Here is a 23,022-nt window from a genome sequence, read left to right on the forward strand (position 1 = left end):
AAAAAAAAAAATTCCAAAATAATGCTTCCTGCTAATGGTGATTTATTTTCTCTCTCTCAAATAGCCATTTCAAAACAGGCAAGACTTTTCAGAGCATTAACAACCTGTACATTTTTTCAACAAAACAACCTAAACTGGGAATTGAGGGTTACATGATAGTTCATCCTTAAAAATAAGCACAAAATAGGCCTGAAATACAAAAAATGCTTCCTACTGTTGCAGGTTTTAGGGCACAGGTAACAGGTATTCAGTAAAATTCTAGCAAATCAGGCTGAAAAGATACATGCATTCCTTTAACAGTTAAGGGCAGAATAAGTCTAAAGGAGCTTAAAGTACTGGGGAGCATGTCTGTGAAAATGTCTTGAAAGACATTGAGTTAAATAGAAAAAAAAAAACATCAGTAGGACTTTAACTGTTGATTACATGTTGATTATGTGCTTTGCCCATGGTTTGTTCCTGTCTTGCACCCTATTCAAGCTGGGATAGGTTCCAGCCCCCACGTTACCCTGGTCTGAATTAAGCAAGTTAGAAATTGACATGATAATTTGGCTCCACTACCCCACACCTTAAATTGGAAGGAATATTCCAAAGAGTTTATGCACAAAATATGCAAAACACAAGCTTACTTGTTCATACACTGTTAAATAGTTACTGTACTTGTGGAATAATCAGGGCACATCATAAACAGGAAAATTAAAACCTCATGGGAATGGCTTTTTGAATCGAAGACCTGCCTCTCACCCCTCATTTGCTGGTCAACAATCCCAATAAATAAAATTATACCAATTTTTGGATGGAGTATTCCTTTATGTCCACGTGGGCTTCATAAAAATTGATTTGCCTCCTTTATATTAACAGTAATTATTTTTAGGATATGTGGACCAGTGGTTGGTTGGGACAAAAGCCTGCAGCTTCAGGTGACCCCAAGAGCTGAACTTGGGAACAACTTATAAAGACTGCATAATTTGTCACTTTCAATATCTTTCCAAAAATAATATCCTGTTATTTCTGCGCTGAGCCCTTTGTTGCTGAAGTAGGCTTACTGCAACCAAGTTTTTGAAAAAGAAGCACCAGATGCTACAAAATGACTACAAAGAACAGAATATTAGGATAATAATTTAAGCATAGACTATTTCCCTGCTCAGGTTTTGGCTCCTCACAACCCTAAAACTGGAGTAAGTGAGCTCAACAAATAAACAAATGGATTAAAGTACAAGGCAAAAACAACATTTTGAACATCATCATGTGGCTGAATTTCTCAGAAATATAAGCTTCAAAAGCATGAAACTATAATTTTTTCGTTGTTTTCATGACTATCTAGTGATTTTCTAAACCAGAAAGCCGCTGTAACAAAAGAGTAGTTATACCCTAAAGCATCCGTGAAACTTGCATGAAAACTGGTGACAAACACAAGTTATTTCAAAACCAGAGCAGAAAATATGTATTCATGCAAAATGGGGCTGCATGAGGGGTTCATTAGTATTCGATAAAAGTCCCATGATTGTCAATACCAGTAACAATGCATTATAGATTCTAGTATTTCCAATCTTTGGGAATGTCCTGAGGAACAATTAACTAGCTATTCTTCACTGGTTACTTTAGGGAGTTAACAGAAAAAACTGTAAAAAATTCAAGTATCCCCCACACATACTCAATTAGTAAAGACTAGCTAGAGAGCACATAGGCATTCTTAGAAGATGGAAGCTGTGACAAGGGTATTATCATATTAATAGAAGTCTGTGTCTTGAGCAATACAAATTCCTTATGTGATCTAACTGGTAGTTTAGTAGACAGCCACTCATCCCATAATAACCAGTGTTATGGCAGGTTTCCATTCTTCCATTTGAGAACACTACCTTGATTGTGCTGCTGAAAATGTGTCAATGCAGTGGTCATCAGCACTAAGAGAGAAGCAAGATTTGCTGCTGAAGGTTACCCGATGACAGTTTCTAATAGGTGCTGCTGCTGAAGCCTGTAAATAGTCCAGATACTGTCAGCAAATACAAATGGTCAAATGAAGACTTCATTATTAACCTCATGAATAAAATGTTGTCATTGTAAAACATGAGCCAGAACCTGAAGGAGTCCAGTCTTTGTCTCAGGTCACTGGATAGCATCCATGTCTAACAACCATATAGCAAAACAGTAAGCACCAAGACTCTAAAGACTTGAACCTTCGTCCTTTTGCATTGATACTGGGTGTGCCACACACCCCATTCCAGGGACCTCATGACCGCCCCATGCTCTCCCAATCCGTCTACTGACTTCATAGAAAGAGTCACCAGAAACGTGGATGTCACTGCCAAGGTGGTGCTTTTCCTAATTTCAACATTTATATTATTTTATTTCTAGGTTCTCTGGAATGTTCTTATGTCCCATTTTTAAAGTTGCCCCTCAGATTCATGATGAATCCTTAACTGTGGAGTTTCTCCAAGAAATGTGCCAGTTGGTTTAGCAATTTACTGGTGGAAGTTGATATTTAGGCGCTTGTCCCCACGGCAGGTAAATGTATTTTAACTGTGTAACAAGAAAGCTTTCACAACACAGGCACTAAATAATATTTCTATTAATTTAAAAATGCAGTATAACTAATCTATATGAGAAAAAAAAGCCTATATTATTGCTCGGTATCACAAGTTTTAAGTTAAGTAAAAAGAATAGTTTTGGTTATAATAAAAAAAATTGAATTTAAAAATTATAAAAAATACATGTTGAATTTGGAGCCTTTTTTTTTGGTCAACAAGCAGTGGTGTTACTAGACTAGTATTTTAGGCAGTGCTGAATCCTAACAAGGTAGGTAGGAAAATGTATTTGTGCATTTGATATAAAGGCAGACCACAACTAAAGGCACAAAAACAAATCTAAAAATGCAAAAAGGTGGGCAGGTGTTCATTTGCACATATGTCAACAGACATTCCTCCCCTCTAGCATCAGCTTCCATCCAATCTATCATATATTTGCCTCCACCCCTTAACCCAACCTTGGCTCCAGCATTAAGTAAAAAAGAGAAAACTTCCTAATATTGTAAACATGTGAATATCTTATGTTAGTAGTGTGTTAAATGTAACAGAAAAAAAGACACCTTCAAATGCATAAATCTCCAGGGGGCAACAACAAAAGAAAGGATGACTCAGAAAATTTCCATTTTAAAGAAGAATTGACAGATGCTTAGAGTTTTGCCTTGCTACAAAGACTTAACTCCTGAACAATTTGTTTAATCCACTGATAATAAAGGTAGAAATTAAAAAGGCACTACAAATCCAAGAAAATACTTTTTGGCTAGAGATGCATAATTGTTATCCAAAAGAGCTGCTAAGCTACAGGAAGTGCATACTCAGAGCACGTGTTTAGCATATGACTGCCAAGGAGAAGCATATGTGTGTGCCAGACAACAAAATGTGAAAGGATTTTTTCAGATTCTAATCTTACAAAGCAGTGTAATCTATAATATACCAGAAACACTTTTCCAAATACAAAATAAACTGATGATGCTTAAAATCTTACAATGATTGTCCTGCATTTAGGGTGAATGGCACAAGATTATTTTCATATGGCTGTGTGGGAAAGTGAAAACAAAGATCTTTAATGTTAGTGGCAAGCTCATTTAATGCATTATATTAATTGTTTCGTGGATGCAAGTTTGTACAGTAGAGGAGATCATTCACTTTTATCCTTACTTTGGCAGCACAAATGATGGGGATATGTTTAATTTTATGAGGAAAAACACTTGTTTATAGTAGGAAGTTTTTTTATCTTTACTATCCACTTCTTAATAATATCTAGTTGTACAACTTTATACAGCAACTAGGGGGTTTCCTCCTGCACGCTTCGTTTGCCAGCCACTTTGCATCTCTGCCACTAGCATTGTGAAGCGGGGGACTGAACGCCACCCCAAGGAGACACAGTCACTCCTCCAAAACCCCTTCTTAAATGATGATGGGAAACAAATAGGTTTTTTTTTTTTTAAACCTCCTCTTTGCTCGATCATCTGCTGGCTTGCTGTTGCTGCTGCTATGCTGCGTGATCTGCATCTCGTGTGGTGCTTCAAACATTTAAAAGCCTGTACAGCAGCTGTCCTACTGCTTGTGTTTTATTTCCGGCCCCGGCGTGGTTAAATCTTTTGGTAAAAAGTCTCATCTTGCAAGACGTGTGTTCTTGATATTTTTTAGTTTAGAATTTAAAAATGAAATAAGAATCTGAAAATCTAAAAACATCACATCAAAGTTCGATAAATTCTGAAAAGAATAAAAGCAAACATATATATGTAGGTTTTAAAATAAGCCGATTTAAAGTGTAACAAAAGATGGGACATTAAAAAAAAGTCATCATTGCACTTCAGTTGCACTTTTAGGCTTAGGATTTTATATATAGAAAGTAGAGAAATACTATAGAAGATAAGGTTTCACACTGATGAGTTTTTAGAAGATCAAGAGTGAAGGCATATTACTGAAATATGTTGTGAGTACTGTATAAGAAACCTAACTTATAACTGAATTTGTCAAGCAATTCCTGGGTCTATCCTATAAAGCAAATGGCCATCTTTAGAACATGTAGATGACATCATTATCCATCCATCCATCCTCTTCCGCTTATCCGAGGTCGGGTCGCGGGGGGCAGCAGCTTGAGCAGAGATGCCCAGACTTCCCTCTCCCCGGCCACTTCTTCTAGCTCTTCCGGGGGAATCCCAAGGCGTTCCCAGGCCAGCTGGGAGACACAGTCCCTCCAGCGAGTCCTGGGTCTTCCCCGGGGTCTCCTCCCGGTTGGACGTGCCCGGAACACCTCACCAGGGAGGCGTCCAGGAGGCATCCTGATCAGATGCCCGAGCCACCTCATCTGACTCCTCTCGATGCGGAGGAGCAGCGGCTCTACTCTGAGCCCCTCCCGGATGATTGAGCTTCTCACCCTATCTTTAAGGGAGAGCCCAGACACCCTGCGGAGAAAACTCATTTCAGCCGCTTGTATTCGCAATCTAGTTCTTTTGGTCACTACCCATAGCTCATGACCATAGGTGAGGGTAGGAACATAGATCGACTGGTAAATTGAGAGCTTTGCCTTATGGCTCAGCTCCTTTTTCACCACGACAGAGCGATGCAGAGCCCGCATCACTGTGGACGCCGCACCGATCCGCCTGTCGATCTCACGCTCCATTCTTCCCTCACTTGTGAACAAGACCCCGAGATACTTGAACTCCTCCACTTGGTGCAGGATCTCGCTCCCAACCCTGAGAGGGCACTCCACCCTTTTCCGGCTGAGGACCATGGTCTCGGATTTGGAGGTGCTAATTCCCATCCCAGCCGCCTCACACTCAGCTGCGAACCGATCCAGAGAGAGAGGGTCTGCTGGGAACGTCTGGCAGAGCCCCCTGTCAGAAGTAGCTTCAACTCCCACCTCCGGCAGAACTTCGACCATGTCTCGAGGGAGGTGGGGGACATTGAGTTCCGAATGGGCCATCATTATCTACTTCTGTAAGTGCCAGGTCAACAAACTGTAGGCGTTGCCATTGGTCTGCTTCTATGGGGTGCATTGTTTCAGAATCTGCCTCTCAAAAATCTTCACGATTTTGAAAGCAACAGATAGTATAAAGGTGTGTAGTCCTTAAGGATGCCTGCTTTTAGACACTGTAACAATGCAAGATGTAATCCACAGTTGTGTCCCCACTGCATATTCATAGAAAAGGTGAACAGGTGTTGAAGGACCCCACAAAGCTCTCTAGCACATGCTTTGGGCATTCTCAGATTGATGTCATCCGTCATCCTAATTGCCTTGTCTGTATGGATCACCCTGGACAGACAGTCTGGGAAAGGAGGTGGGAAAACAAGGATTTGAGATGGTATCAATGCAGTAAGATGAAGAAATAGGCAGTGGGTGCTGAGATCTACCTGTCATTCAAAAGCTAGCGGTGTTACATGAGAGCCTCTTTGGTCAATGATAGTCAAAAATTATAACTGATTTACCTAATTGGACCTGTCCTGTTTCCCCACCACAACCTACTGACTGATCTGACTTCAACTTGTGCCTGAAGCAGTGTTTCTTCTTAGAGTTGCTTTCACAACCTACTGACTGATCTGACTTCAACTTGTGCCTGAAGCAGTGTTTCTTCTTAGAGTTGCTTTTTCCTGCTCGTCTGTGCTGTTTCATTTTCTCATTATATTCAAACCAGAAGCTGCTTTCTTTATATTTAGCATGTCCTTCATGTCCTCAGTAAACAACTCTTGTTTGTGGGGAAATAAATTAATTGGTTAATGTATTGTGAAATACATTCATGGGATTCCTAAGTGGATTAACCACTTGAATCACAGAACATATTACAGTCCAACTCCTGAATAATAAGACCACAAAAATGGCATTTCTGGCTGACCTGATTATTTTGTTGTTATGAGCTACCACTTCAAAGAGTGTTCGTGTTAAGTTTCCCAAAGGAACGCACGTACTTTCTGTCAGACATACAGCAGAAGCACGCACTCCAGACTGTCAGACAGCCACACCGACAGAAGCCTACTGCTGCTATCTAGACATGATGACTTATAAGCAAAGTGGTTTTGCGTGTTCATGATAATGTGCAAAAACACTGTGGAACTTACTTTCACATCCCTATGAACTGGAATTCGGTGGCACGTTTCATATGTACACTGTGACTCAAAGTTGCTAGTAGATTTAAAATCTATCTTAATCCTAGCAACAGGACACCTCAGCATATCCAATCCCAATACAGTTTACAGGCTATGCAAAAAACTGGCTCCTAAACAATAAATATGCTTCAATTCCTCAATGTACCCTATTCTTAAATGAAATGGCAAAAATTTAATTTTAGTAAAATGTATAGGCAAACTGCTATATATGTTTTCAGATAATATTATACACAGCTGCTGGAAGGGGGATGTGGTACTGTGTGCAATCCCTTAACAGAGACAGCACAATCTCTAGTAATGTATTATTATTATTATTATTATTTGCCATCATTATGATTTTTCTAACTCCTTGAGGTGCTGTGCCATAATCAAAAACAATAAAATATTTAAGCACAGAGTCGACTTACTAAACATATCTGTGGTTCTATATAGTTTAAATTAGCTTAATTATTTGTGTGTTGTGATTTAAAGAACAGTAATATTGCTTCACTATCCATCCATCCATCCATTTTCCAACCCGCTGAATCCGAACACAGGGTCACGGGGGTCTGCTGGAGCCAATCCCAGCCAACACAGGGCACAAGGCAGGAACCAATCCTGGGCAGGGTGCCAACCCACCGCAGATTGCTTCACTAGTCTTTTATTAATAAGTATGAAACACTTTTATGTAAAGACAGTAATAAAACATTACAGATGTTTGCCAATTTTTCAATTAGCAGTTATTTTCAGTGTAAGTTCTCACTTGCATACAAAATTGAGTTGCAAAAGCACACAATAGACAAACTCGTTAATGGTAGGAGGACAATCTGTATACTTGTGGTAAGTTGATCCCATCTTTACAAATGAATTCTCTTCAAAATTCAAACACAAAATATAAAAATTGGATGCACAGGCAGTTGTGCTTCTTTTCCATTAACATCAGTAAACTGAATGATGTTGGCAATCTGGTTGTAGGGGTTAATCCACTGAGAAAACAAAATAAAAAAAAATTACTATTTGTTCACTGATTTCATTAAAGATAAGTGATTGATATTTAAATATAGTACTTAACGACACAGAAGACAAAGCAAAATACAAAATTTCCTTCTCCACATTCTTTGTAGTCATTTGGCTTGGCAGGCACTGTTTTGTACTCTTGAGGACTCTCCCTTATACTAATTACTTTAATGTTTGTTTAAACACTGCACTTTGTCACAGATTTACTTTCAATAAACACTGTTAATAAGTACATCTTTCATCCACTAGACTCCATAATTTGTACTGCAGAAAAAGCAATTTTTGCAAAAAGAACAAAATCCAGATAAATAAAGTCACCGAGTATTTAAAAAAGTTGCACTGAGAAATCAAACCATCTGTATCCATGGTATTACTACAGACACTTTGAGGTTTTCCCAGTTTGGCACAGGTTGTACATACAGAACAATAACTACCTAAGCTATGTGGTTTTTATAGCCAGCCAAGGCAACCACTGCCCTCCATGCCTCTTCCTACCCACAAAAGGTTGATAGGAGAGTTACTACACAAAGTTGACAAACTTCGGGTGGTTTTCGTCTTCTCATGACTACAGTAAAACCAGTTGTCTGCCATGTCCATGCAGGGCATATTGGAATGTTACTGTGAAACTGTGAATTGAAATTAATTTCCTTTTTCTCCAATTGTAAAAAGCATTGATCTCTTTGAGAACAATTTGTATGGGCTGCAGTTAATGACTGATATCAAAAGAAAAGTCAATAATTTAGTTGGAGTACTTGTCTTGCATTTTACATCAAGCACAATACCATAGCATACCTAAACATCTTTCCAAAACAGTAAGTCTAACAACAATTACTATCAAGTAATTACCGGTATCTGTCCCTCTGACTACTGCAGCAACATACAGCATTCTTCTCCTAAAACCATATTCCTGAAGGATGGTGTACCACCCTGGTAATAAGTGTACCTAACAACTGCTTTTCTTCATGTAGTATTTCTATTCTTTATATAATAGTTGTTAAAAAAAACATTTACCTCGATGGGCTCTTAAGTAAAAATGTGCTTAACAAGAAAAAATTGAAATTTGCATTCCCAGGCAAACAGTCTTGTAATTAGTCACCCTAAGATTTGGATGTATGTTAATTAGACAAGATTTAAAATTTAGACAAAATATTCACATTTTAAACCTGTGTTATCCAATACTGGTTTACTTGGGTTTGGACTCTTAATGACATTACTGGGATTAATGAGCCACGTCTAGGTGATCATAAATCCACCAAAGGCAGCACTCACTCATAAAAAGCCAATTTATGGTTACCAAATATAATTTTCAGATACTGGAGGTAAAAATGGCACAACACAGGGGAATTGGAGATAACTGACACAGACATGACAGAGGCATGGGCCATGCTGGGAATCAAAATCTGATTCCTGGATTTACCACAGGGCCACATCACATATCAAAGGTTCAACATGAGAAAACAAAATGCTCTTTACTAAACATAATAGTACAAGCTTTTGATTTTGCAAAAATCCACCCACCCTTTTTCGGCGCTAATTCCTACACCTGCTCTAACTAGTCATGGAAGCCTATGTTTTAACAGAGCTTTTCACTTTCAAACTACTAATAAGACAGTTCTATTTTAAGATGAGGGAAGATTAACTACTGGGTTACAAAAATGTCTAAATGAAAAAATAATTAATATTGTATATCAGTATCATTGAGATGTAATATTTTATACAGTACTACTAAAAAAACATTAAAGAGAAAAATTACATGCCACCTTTAGCATGTTGTGTGCCTAACTGAAAACATCTAGTGCAGAATTCAAACTTTCTTCTGCAAGATAATGTATAGTGTATTTAACCTATTTCAATTTAACTTTACATATCAGAATAAATTTAACTTATCCTTAATCTAGTTGAAAATGCCATCATTCAGGTTCAACACTGCTGCCAGCTCACTCTAAAATATATCCTCCACTAAACAGATGAAGACGTCAAAAGAGTTTTCAACGTTAACACATTTATATAAATGGAAATATTCTAAATTAATTTATAGCCTCACCCCTCCTGGAATGATGACAGTCACCCCTAAAGACAAAGGCTACGAATACATTTTGGCTGCCAGCTGCAGGACATCACTTCCACAGAAAATATTGAGATAATAACCTTTGTCTTACATTGTACAAGTTGTGATCGCTACTGCAGTCTTCTCAAATTTCAACTCTGTAAAATTTGCACTACAAATCTTTAGATACCTCAAATAGATTAAAGTGATCCAAACAGTCACCTTAAAGGCTTTCCTACTTCATTCCTATAATGTATAAATTTCTACGAGGCCAACAACCACATTGTGCTGGATGCTTCATATCTGTGTGCTGACATCTTCTCTGCTCTCTAACTGATCATGGTTTCAGCCACAAACATGCTTCATGTGCTTCCTGTGATGGAAACTGTGAAAAAAAGGTTTTGCTGTTACTATTGGAAGAGGCAACCTCATCATTTTTGAACAAGAGTTATACACATTTTAAAAAATAGCCATGGCACAACCTAAAAAATTAAGCTGAAGTCCATGCTTGATATATTTCTTTAAACTCTCTGTAATCATACCAAAGAATCATTATGAAATTTTTCAAAACCAAAATGGTCATAAAAATAAAGACATCAAACATCCACTAGCTCTGTGATTACCACCTGAAAAAAGCAAAGCTTTTTTGCCCCATTTTCCTAAAAATCCAGTCAGATTTACACTGCTACTACATATATAAAGAAAAACTCAAATGCATGCAGCCACACACGGTTTGCCAGAAGTCGCCATGTGCATGTCAGCTCACATGCCTTGCATCCTTAGCTTGTGGATGTGCCTTCTTATAAGCCTTTGTACTACATCTCCCAGGTTTCATAGTGCAGATCTTTTACCTCACTCAAGCAAGGTATGGGGGTAGGGGGATAAAGTGCTTCATGGTTGCCATGACTGGTTTAAAGTTTCATGACTGTCTTTTTAAATGGTTGTGGTGGTGGTGGTTATCCAGAGCATGGGGTAATGAGTATTTTATTGTTTTTTGGAGAGGGTGGGTTTTACTGAGACACATTTTTTAAGTATAAGGGTGAATAGTGGATGTATGTTGCTGCAGGGAAGGTGTGGTTTTTATAGCACATCCATTTGTCTTTCTTCCTTTCTGCTTTTACTCTTCTCTTAATTTCATACCAGGGCTAATTTAAATATAGCTTCTTGGAAAAGTACAGCCTTATCAACACCTAAAAAGAGAAATTGTGTGTCTGACTTTTTACACAGACACTGCACTGATCATGCTTTCTTAATTGAGATACATTTGTTGATGCTTCCTATAAACGTTACATGGTTGTCCCAATGTCATCTGCCCCCTACTGCAAGTGTGGATTTGCATAGCTTGTTCTACATTGCCTTCAACTTAAGGTTCTGGGTTCTAAATGTGCTTCTAATGGTAGGTACTGTTATCTCAGAATTTAGTGGAAGGAAAGCTGGATTAGAACATTACATTAGAACAATCTAGATGTGAACAGGCTGTTCGGCCCAACAAATCTCCCCAGTCCTATCCACTTAATTCTTCTAAAATAACATAACAAACAAAAGTCTAGTTTTGAAACTTCCTAAAGTCCTCTACATGTGTCGATGGTTCCTTTTGTAAAGAAAAACTTCCTAATTTTTATGTGAAATTTACCCTTAACAAGTTTCCAACTATGTCCCCATGTTCTTGATGAACTCATTTTAAAATAGCAGTCTGGATCCACTGTACTAATTCCCTTAATAATTTTAAATACTTCATTGATGTCTCCTCTTAATCGTCTTCTGCTTAAATGAAATGGCTCAGCTCTTTGAATCTTTCCTCACTAGGGGGCTCCGCCCCCTGCTCGCTTCGCTCGCCAACCCCTGGCGTTGGGGCATGACAAAGAGTGAGATGTATGAATTAGATATAGAATAGTGTGCAGGTTTGGATGATGGCTATATAAATAAAAAATAGAGTGTTTGGCATAGAGTAATGTTTTATTGGAATATTTCTTTGTATACAACATTAGTAGTAAAGATGGTGTCTTGTCTTTGAATGAGTCTTCCTTGGCATGGATCATTTGCGTTTCAATGTAAAAGTTAAATCCAGGTCAGAACTCGTAAGGTCAATTCTAGGAATGAGAACAGTATTGTTAGCATGTGATTCTGTAAGAACTGTTGCTTGAATAACACCGTTTTTAAGGGTAAGGTTGTGTTGTGGTCATCCGTCTGGGTTAATAGTGTTCAAATATTCTAAGGGGAAATTCAGATGTTCATTGTTGTCATCAGAGTCAACTTTGTCAGAGCTTAGAAAGAGCCGTGTCTCTCCAGGAAGTAATGAAATGACCTGGTTATTAATGTGATTAACATTAATATTTTTTGGACATAATATAGTGCGTTTTGTTAACCACATATGCGAAAGCAGTATGGGCCATTGCCTTTTGGTGGCCTGATATGTACTCCGGTAGATGCAAAAGCAAATGAACTATTGTAGGATCTAATGCAGTTCATAAAGTTTTTACTTTCAGGCACATCGTTAGTTAGAAGCTTCTGTAGATATTCAGGATATGAATGTAAAGGAGGCAGTCTAATCTGCCCCTTTTGACAACAACGTGTGAATTCATTATTTGTATTGCCAGTTGTTTCTTCTGGGAAGTTAAGTGAATGACAATGATTGCAAATGACATTCATTAATCCCAATGAATTTTCCTCAATAGTGGACTCATTATTGAAGGCGTTGACTGGCGTTGATGTCCGCGACGGGCATGTTTTGCTTGTGGCGTTTGAGTGCCGCGTTGTTGCATGTCCTTTATTTGTGACGCGCTATTTTGTAGTTTTAATTGATTCGCCTCCGCTTTTCCAAAAGTCCGTTTCAGTCTACGTCGTGCATTGTTTGTATCGAGCCTTGTCCGTTTTTGTATGTCGGTCAGTTGAGCTTTCTGCTTTTGGAGTCTTGCTTGCTTGTTTTCTGGCAGGTCATATGCGCGTTGTACACGTCTTCGTTCATTTATTCTGTCTATTCGCTCCCTTTTTTGTATGTCTGAGTCGCAAGCTCTTTCTTTTGAAATCGTGCTTGTTTCGATGCAGCACTTTGAGACGCGCGCTGTATGCGTCTACGTTCATTGTGTCTGTCCATTTGGGCACGTCTCTGTAACGGGGTTACTTGAGCTTTGCGGTTTTTGATCCGAGACATTTTTTCTCCCGGAGTTTCCGAAGCGCGTTGTATGCGCCCCCGTGTATTTTGTTGTTTCATTCGTGTTCGTGTGTTTGGTACAGTTATCCAATCCGAATCGTTTTGTACCCGTGACCGTGTATTCATGACTTGTTTGTTTCTCAGCGTGCAAAATATGGTTAAGTAATAAGGAGGATCGTACTCACTGTTAATATGGAGCCTTTTCTGCAGTTGAACGGTTAATAGTGCTTTATTGTTTGGAGATCCACCTATGCTGCCTAGTGTGAAGGTGTTGAGATGACGTATGTTTAATATGGACGTTTCCTTTACATATGTGGCTTTGGGTGTCACTTCTTATTGATGTGTGTTGGGGGGTGTGAGGATTGTTGTTGCGCGAGCGTCTTCTTTCTTTTTGTGTTCCAGGGGCTTGTTGAATCCCCCTCTTTGTGTGTCCTGTCCGTTGCTTGTAGGGTGTGTGGGGTGGTTTTGTGTTCTTTTTTTTTTGTGTTCCATGGGCTTGTTAAATCCCCCTCTTGGTGTGTGTCCCGTCCGGTGCCTGTAGGGGGGGGGGGGGGTGCCTTGCTGTTGTGCGCGAGCGTCTTCTTTTTTTTTGTGTGCTAGTTTCATGTGCAATGGGTTTCGTGCTTTGCCTGCGTTTGACTACTTTTTTCTGTGCCTTTTCCTTTTTTCTGTGCTCGCGCCGCCTCATTTCTTTGACTCCTTTTTTCTGTACTCACTCCTTTTTTCTGTGGTCTTGTCCGCCTCTCGCGGCCCCTCATCCGCTTCTCGCGGCCCCTCATTTCTTGGGGCGCCTGCGCAGTACGTCTTTTTGCAGCTACGGCCCATGGCCGGATGTCCCTGCGTCCATCCGGTTTAGCATTCTCGGTTAGTAATATGGATAATTCATTCCGTATAGCTCTGGAATCAGAGTGTTGTAGTGGTTTAGGCTTTGGACTTCAAATACTCAGGTTTTTGAGAAAGTAACGTACTGTGCACCAATTGGAAAACAAAAACAAATGTAACCAATTGTATCATAAATGTTGTACGTCGCCTTGGATAAAGGTGTCAGCCAAATAAGAAAATGTAAATGAATCAGCCTATTCCCTCTTATCTGGACTTTTTCTAGAACTGCTATGTACTATTTGCAGCCTGGGCACCAAAACTGTACACAGTATTCCAGATGAAACTTCACCAGTGCATTATAAAGCTTGAGCATAACCTCCTTGGACGTGTACTGTACACATTGTGCTATATAAACTAACATTGTTAGCCTTTTTAATGGCTTCTGAGCACTGTCTGGCATTGTCCAGTCCACTATGACTCCAAAATCCTTCTCATAAGGTGAACTTCCGATTTTCAGACCTCCCATTGTGTATTAAAACCTAAGATTTTTAATTTCTTACATGTAATATTTTACATTTACTTACATTAAATTTCAAGTGCCACAAATCTACCAAAACAGCTCCTTCCCCCACGTGGTGGTCCAAGAGCATGAAACTTTCATTGCTAGCACTTAGTGCTGGGCGGTATACCGGTTCATACCAAAAACCGTTTGTTTTTTTTTGTTATGATATGGATTTTTCTTATACCGCAACACTGGTTTAAATAACCTAAACAACATTCGGAACGTGGCGCAGAGGGAAACTGTTTAAGGGGGGACCTTTTTCACTGCTGCACCGCTAAACACACATGCAACGGAGTACATGCATTAGTGGAGGTATTGAACGGTAAAAATGGACAGAGAACATTCTGAAATTGAAGTTGTAGCAGACGATAAAGTTGAACATGATGACACAGAAGAACTTTTGCCGAAAAAAGGAGCCATGTCTGTTGTCTGGAGATACTTTGGTTTTAAAAGGTCGGATGTGGACCATTATGTTCAAATGTGTGAATACTGTTTCTATACTATTGGATAATACTGCAAGCCAAGTTGTACTTGTTTTATTTTTTTTTTTTTTCTTCAAAACTGTGTAATGTACCTCGGTACTGTGTAATAGTGTGACGACATGTTGACTTTATTCTCCTAATTTGTCATTAATGTAGAACATCGTAAACTAAATTTCATTTTAAAATGAATATTTAATTTACTAGATGTTCTCAAACCCCGTCATAAGTTATGTAGCACATTAAATGGTTTGTGTTAAGTGTTCTCTGTGCCATGTTAATCGCTACATGCTTCTTAAACTGACTTCCTCTTGCACTAAGAGGAGGTGCAGGCAGTGATCACCACACAGAATACATTAATTTCATGATATTCCTGCTCCCTGAACAGTTAGAATGCTAAGATAAATACTTGATATAATTTTCATGATGAAATGCATTAAAGCATTATTAATCATGTGGGGGCACGGTGGCGGAGGGTGCACTGCTGCGTCACAGCATGGGGGTCCCGGGTGTTCCCTGCCTTGAATTTGCATGTTTTTCTGGTGGGTTTACTCGGCGTGCTTCAGTTTTTTTCAAAGTCATGTAGGATGTGGGGTTTTGTTATACTATATTGACCCTGCTAGTGTATGTATTGCTCGTATTCACCCTGCGATGAGCTGGCGCCCTGTTCAGGATTTGCTCCTGCCTCGCACACAATGCTTGCTGGGATGGGTGCAACCCTGAATGGATGGCATAATTAAACATGTATAGCGAAGATTTTTTTAAAGTTCTGAACACTCTGTGGTCTAAGTTTATAACTAGTTTTAATTTCACAAAGATGTTTATCGTGTGGTGATTGGTTATGTGGAGAAAGACAAATGAAAGATAGGAACTGGGGATTTGGTATGTCAGACAGAGACAGCATGCATACAATAAAGAAAGCCCACTCAGAAGAATATTCATTGAATTCTGTGTTTGTGTCTCTGACCACCAGATCATGAACCCAATATTTACACAATATTTAAGTTAAACCTGTGCAATACCCATTCATACATCCAGTTTTTTGGAGCCTCGTCACACTTGCCATAAAGTTCTCTACACTGAACGTACACCTGGGGACCCCTTACTGCGAGGGAGAAGCACTACCATGCATGTTTAATACCTGCTGTAATGCATTTCATCATGAAAATGTATCTTAGCATTCTACATTTTCAAAGAGCAGAAATATCATGAAGTGAATGTATTCTGTGCGGCAATTGCTGCCTGCGCCTCCTCTTAGTGCAAGAGGAAGTTAGTTAAAGAAGTGCGTAGTGATTAACAACTGGGTCGGGGAACATTTAACACAAAGCATTTAATGTGATACATTAACTTATGATGAGGTTTGAGAAAATCTAGTAAATTAAACATTGAATTTAGGATGAAGTTTAGTTTACGACACTCTACTTTAATGACAAAATAAACTATGAGAATAAAGTGGAAATGTCGACTTTAATCTCGACATAAACGATGAGAATAAAGTAGAAATGTCGACTTTAATCTCAATATAAGCGTTGAGATTAAAGTGGAAATGTTGAGAATAAAGTCAACATGTCGACTTTATTCTCGACATTGTTTTTTTTTTCTTCACTGTGTCCCTATTTTTTTTTCTTCACCATGGCCCTAAAACACTTCCATAGGGCTATACCACAAATAGGATTATAAATGCAAGTTGCAGTTTTATTATTTATGTGCAAATAGCTTGGCTTGAAGCAAGGTCCATATTAATGCAGTTTGCCTTAATGATGGTTCAGTTGGTAAAGATGTCATTACCAAGTTGCACTTGTTTTATTTTATTTTAATTTGTTGAATACTGTGTAATGCACCTAGTCTTGAAAGTAATAGTACTATTACTGGAAGTTGCACTATTATTTATTTTGTTATTATTTATTGATTTAAATATTATGCAGTTTAATGATGGTAAAGTTGTTTAAAAAGTCACTTTAACGTGTCAGTGGACAGAGATTGTTAACAAAGTGTAGTTGGTTTACAAAAAATATTTACTATTTATTCCTTTTCTAAGACATGTTCAGTGCAATACTTTTGACAAGCACCTCTGGATATTTTACTAAGTCTAAATGCCTCTTTGGATGGTTGAAAAAATGTTGTCAAAATTTTAGTTTAAGTTGTTCGCAAATTTTGTTCAATAAAAAGGCTCTATATTTTGATTGCATCTGTCATGCAATGTGATTCCTTCTCTTCATTAGTGCCACCCCCTTGAAAACTATCACTTTATGGGGCCATGCAAACCTGTATTAATGCTTGTGTGCACATTAAAATGTTTTTTTGTACAATGTACAATTCTCATGACAGTGGAATAGGTTATTCTTAGCCAGTAATTGCAGTGGAAAATGTGGTTAACATTCACTCATGCATGGGAAAAAAAACGTCCAATACCGTGAAACCGGTATAATTTTGAAAAATACCGTGATATAATAATATACCGTGATATAATTTTGGTCATACCGCCCAGCACTACTAGCACTAGAGCAGAATTGAATATTTGCTGTTGTGTTGTGTAGAATTTCTGGATTCACCACACCAGGACATGCTACTATGTTTCCAGATTTGGACCCAGAACACTTCAAGCTCTCAGGCTTCAAAAAAGTGATTTATTCACTATGATTCCAGCCATTAAAACCAGGGAGGCGTTTCTTACTACTAACCTAGACAAAATGATAATTGTTTTTTTCAGTTCAAGTCTGATCTGTTCTCTTCGTCATCCCTCTTTGATGCTGCTGATGTGGACTAATTGTAAAATCCCTGCCACTCCCAAAGCTTTCAAAGTCAGAGGCCTTTACCCTGGAAATTTCCCTTCCACTTCATGAACTAAAAGAGGCTCTGGATTCTAGGAGTTCTGTGAAACCTCCGGGGCCTGAGGGGTTGCCCCTGAGATCTATGTCAGCTTTTAGGAAGCAGCTTTCAGTCCAGCTCTCCCAGATGTTTAATTCTGTATTTTCTTCCTCCCACGTGAACCCTTCATTTAATCTGGCCCTGATTGAACTATGATTTAAAGAAGGTAAGGACCCCACCAACTACTCCAATTATTAGCCATTATCACTAATTAATTCTGATGTCAAGCTGCTGGCATAGGTATCTGCGCGTCAGTTGCAGATGGAGATACTTAAACTGATTTATTCTGATCAAAATGGCTTTTTTAAGTCCCGCCATGCAGCTGACAATGCTGACCGCTTGTTGCTCGTTTTGTATGCTGCTCCTACTCTTTCCTTGCCTGCTGCTTTGTTTTCCATAGATGCAGAGAAGACATTTGACAGAATGAACTTTTATCGTTGGAAGGTCCTGGGTAGAAAGATCTTCAGCCCTGCCTTCATTAACATGATTCAAACCCTTTATTATTCCTCTTCTTCACTCATTCTTTCTAATTTTCACATTATATCAGAGGTCATCCAATCATACCCTTCCCTTGGTGTCAATCTGGTATATCTGTGCTAGGAGATATATTTAATAAGCCTGGGATGAAAACTTTCTTTTCTCTTCAATCTAGTCATCCTATCCTTACCATTGCTTATTTTTTTATTTTACTTTTGTATATTTGCAGTTGAGGTCTAGGCTCAGGACATGTGGCTCTCCCCATTTAAAATTAATTCTCCATACTCATTTGCTTCAACCCTTGCTTGTAAATCCAAACTGGTATCTATGCCCATACTTATCAAGCATTTAATTGTACTTGAACAGTTCTAAATGACTCAAAAATCTGAATGAAATGATTTTGGTAAAGCATTTTATCAATTTTCCTAATTTACAAAAGTTCTCCTAACTTCACAGGATTTAAGAGAGCTGGACAACAATTAGTTTATAGAAAAATATTGATTTGACAGAGATGGAATAATATTCGTCACAAATTTTCTAAGTTATATGAAGCCACATGCCGTCAGCCAAAATGAAAGTGTAGTGTTATATGTAAAAATATAAGTTTTGATTTATATATTACAAAAGCAACATTTTTCGAATTTTGCACTAAACTTTAAAGGCCTTTACAATGCTTAAAGGTAATACACAGATTTATACATTTCCCTGAGATGAGCTCTGCAGTCCACAATCCCCTAGAATATTACTGTTACATTTTACAAGTTCAAGATGTTTAAAGAAGGCAGGCTGAGGCTCCCAGGGCATTGTATAAATAGAGCCTCGCCGAAGATAAGGGTGGTGGAGAGTGGGGGGTCACAGAGAGGGACATAACACAGCACACTGCAAGACTATGGGGGCACTGGAAGAGTGAACATGACTGCAGAAACCATGCAAGAATAGCTGCGGCTAGTTTCAATAAAACTTATTTTATGAAAGTATGACTGTGCATGATCCATCCATCCACATCCTAAACCCGTTTTATCCTGAGCAGGGTCGCAGAGAAGCTGCATAAAGCAGAAATAATCCCTAGAGCATTCATTGTTAAATAAATATGCCCTTTACAGGGCCTTACTCTCAGTTGGTGTGTTTATCTCGGTCTTTTGATCTCAGTGTCCATTACAATATTATGCAGCTTAGCATGATATCCTATCTCATTATGTTTCCCTTCTTGTTCTTCTTTGATTATTATTATGAAGATTATCTTTATTATAATCTTAGTGGTAAAACCTCAGCTTTTTTATCAGAAAAATACAAAACACTATTATAACTGTCAATTTACAGCAAGGCGTGTTGTAAAATCATGACGTCATTCATTTACAGACATGAATTCCTATTCCTTACTGGAACTGGGGCTAGGAGTTTTCAAAAATACTTCTTATGCCCTATTCTAGGATAGGACAATCTTACAATAATTTTAGTTTAGTCCAATTCCAAGAGATAATTCTGAGAAATACGGGCTCTAGTCTCTACCCCCTCCTCTGCAATGTTCCCCCAGAATTAAACTAACAGGACCACAAAAATGTAACAGGACTAGAATTAGATCCCCAATGTCATCTTTGCCCTCATACAGTCTCTGGCAACTTCCTGCGCATGTTCTGGGAACACTCCCTAGCTGCAGCTCCCTGACATTATGTGGCTGAATCCCTCTCCACAAATCTGTCTCTCCATACACCTTTGTCCCCTCAAATTCTTCTTCTCTTAGACTTTTCTTCACTTTCCTCAGTTTCCTTTTCTCTCTCCCAGTGGAGGCTTTTAATTACTGCAAATATTGCAGCAAAGCTGCTTTTAGCCTCTGGCTGGAAATATTCTGCCATTGCCTCCCCTGCAATCTGTAAGTCTTCATTTTACAATGTTACCTTATTGAATCTGCATCTCAGATCAACAGCTCTTCCAGCTCTACTATCAACAACTGCTGCTCAGTTAGTAAAGAGCAGGTTGGTGGTAGCTCCATGAGGCAATTTCTCCCATCCATTTCCCCTCCTTACTTTGTTGTGGTATGTTTGTTGAACTACCCATTGACTTGTCTCTTTTACTGTTTCTCTATATTTAGATAGATAGATAGATAGATAGATAGATAGATAGATAGATAGATAGATAGATAGATAGATAGATAGATAGATAGATAGATAGATAGATAGATAGATAGATAGATAGATACTTTATTAATCCCAATGGGAAATTCACATAGCAATCTCAGGTGAAGTGGGGTGGGGTGGTGTTTGTTTTTGTTCTTACAAAGCCTAACGTTAAATTTGAATTGTTGGTTTCCTTTCACTGTACCTTTTTCATTTTACCAATAAAAATTTGATCACACAAAAACATCCATTTTTCAAGGCTGCTTTATGTTAAAATGAAATTGCAAAGTCACATGGTAACTTGCTTGTTTGTTTTGCAGATTATATGACTTAAAAATTGGGAAATAAAAGGAGCATGATACATATTTTTGTCTAGTGTGTGGTTTCTTAATGAGATTTTAACAGGTAGTTAACAGGTGCAGAACCTCTAATGCTATGGGTACTTCCTACCAGTATTATTGTCAGAATAAGTAGTGTAATTTGTGGGTCGGTCAGTCAGACAGACAGACAGACAGACATTTTATTGGTCCAGTGGGAAATTTAACATCTCCTGGATCAAAAATCCTGTATCACGGGTTCAAATCCCAGGCCTGGTTTTGTGGGTGTATGTGTGGAGTCCATACTTTCCCAACCTCATACCAAAATGACTACATTCCCTAATGTATGCTAGTTAGGTGAACTTCGCTGTCACAAGAGTCTGTCTGAAATAAATTAAAGGAATAATCTGCCTCTTTCCCTCATTTGCTGGTCAAGAATCATCTCTTCAATTCAAAAAGGCAATCCCATGGTGCACAACGTCTTCTGTGGAAGTATCTATTTAACAATAATTTAACAAAACACATATTTTTCATGTTTTCAGCATAAAACTGTATACCTGACATGTGGATTGTACAAAATGAGTAATACGAGATTTTTGTTTTTTTCATGGACATTTTTCATCCCGTTTACCTATATACAGCATGGGCCACATTTGGCTATATAATATAATTTTATCATCTCTATTTTGCATGTAAACATCACAGCAAAACTATTTTTTGGCCATCACTACAAAGTACGTACATGGGTTAAGTAATATATAAAACAAATTATAATTTTTGGTTGGAGTATTCCGTTAGATTTGAGAATGCTGTTGTACTTTGTTCTGTGCACTATATAGTACTGAATAAATTACACTTTGGTAGTGTGAAAAGTTTAATTATTTTAAAAGTGCTGATTTTACACTTTACAGTATTGAATCATGTGCACTCTGGAAATATGTGAGATTGTATGCCTACAGTGTTGATTTAACACTAATCAGTTTGCTACATTTACAGGAATTTATTTTACCAGAGAAGGCAGATCTGGGTGAAAAACAGAATGTGCCCATCACATTGTTAGTTTACACACTCAGGGGAAGGCAGAAAAATAAGGTTTTTAATCAGAGAGGTCATTCCTGAATTACTGAGCATAACTTCAGAACCTTTCTCCGGTTGCACCTTAAGATTTTCTTGCTCTTCCAAATGTATTCTTAACTGTGCGTTTGCCTCACCTTGGCCTAAGGCAAAACCTACACAAACCCCATTGAACATAAAAATGATTTTGACACATATTTTGACTGAGGATCCACAGCTGATGCCAGCGGGTTACAGATTTTACTCACCTTTCTTGTCTGTCATTGAATTGTCTTAACATGTAACCCTTACTATCTATTGCTGATCACAGTCTACTTGTTAGGGTGATGCACCAAATGTGTTTTGTTTCAAGCTCTTCATGAACTAAAGCAACTGACACGTACATGACAGACACACGTAAATAAGTCAAACGGGAAACATTCGTTCAACAGAAATTCAAAATACGCTGAATGGCGAAAATCGTGACGCATTATTCTTCACATCTAGCCATCAAACACTACCAAATGACGTATTATTATTACCAAAGACGCCAAATCAATGCAAAGAAGACACGGGCGATTAGGAAGCGAGGCCTGTCAAATACTAAACCGTCTGAACACCGCATTACGAAGCACCGATGATGGATCATTTTGTTTTACTTTTTACCTCCCATCTTGACAATCGCAGACTGTCATAAGCCTGCGTTCCAACTGAGGTAAATCTTGACACATCTGCGCAGATGTTACAGGTGATTGGCCAATTGTTTCCAAGAACTGTGCAGCCATTTTTCACGTAACAATATTAACCAACCCACTCATCCACCTACTCACTTACTCGCACTGTTGGTTGACGAGTTTGATGTAGTCTGTGAACCCATTACACAGCAATGTAAACTAACAGCTTGCGTCCTCCCCGCGCTTTTAACGTCTACCTGTCCCTCGCACAAACTCCCATCACCGACATCCAACACCAGTCGAGATGCGCAAAATACTCTCCTGCAAATTGACTTGCTGTCGTCGGTAACTGAAGGCAAAGCGCTTTGCTCATTCTCTTACCTTATTATCTCCTTGGAAATCGTTCTCCTGATGTCCACGGTGTCTTAGCTCCGTCATTGTAAATAAAAATGATTTTTCACAATCCGCCCCCTTTCCAGCACGCCGTGTTTTTCGTTTTCTGTCAGTAGCGCCGGTCTGTAATCCAATTCTCGCGATGACTACACGACCGGAATGAATGAGTTTAAACTCGCGAGAACAGCGTAGCCCGGCACACTAAAAGAGAGAGAGAGAGGAGATATAGAGAGAGTCGTATGACCTTTTGGGATATACTGTACACAACAGGTTATAAATTATGACATCTGGTACATGTTTCTTGTGTTATTGTATAAATAAATAAATAGTACAAGGTTATTAAAATTAAAAAAGTCTGAATTAGCGTAGGCCGCCCTAATTCGAGGAGTTCATAAGAAATGTAATGATTTACTTCAATAGGTAAAAGTACATAATAAACA

At 38.5% G+C, this 23,022-nt stretch overlaps 1 protein-coding gene across 2 annotated transcripts in view; it reads right to left on the bottom strand.

Annotated features, from left to right (window-relative positions):
* cds2 (CDP-diacylglycerol synthase (phosphatidate cytidylyltransferase) 2) overlaps positions 1-22,740 on the bottom strand; it is a 72,135-nt gene extending 49,395 nt beyond the window's left edge. The window contains exon 1 of one of the 2 annotated variants that reach the window (XM_051924162.1): positions 22,571-22,740. In XM_051924162.1, coding sequence (XP_051780122.1) covers positions 22,571-22,627 — 57 coding nt within the window. In that variant the 5' untranslated portion in view covers positions 22,628-22,740. The remainder of the gene's footprint in view (positions 1-22,570) is intronic. The other variant, XM_051924161.1, reaches the window with a different exon arrangement.
* Positions 22,741-23,022: the final 282 nt, after the last annotated feature.

This window comes from Erpetoichthys calabaricus, chromosome 1, assembly GCF_900747795.2.
Source record: "Erpetoichthys calabaricus chromosome 1, fErpCal1.3, whole genome shotgun sequence".
NCBI lineage: Eukaryota > Metazoa > Chordata > Cladistia > Polypteriformes > Polypteridae > Erpetoichthys > Erpetoichthys calabaricus.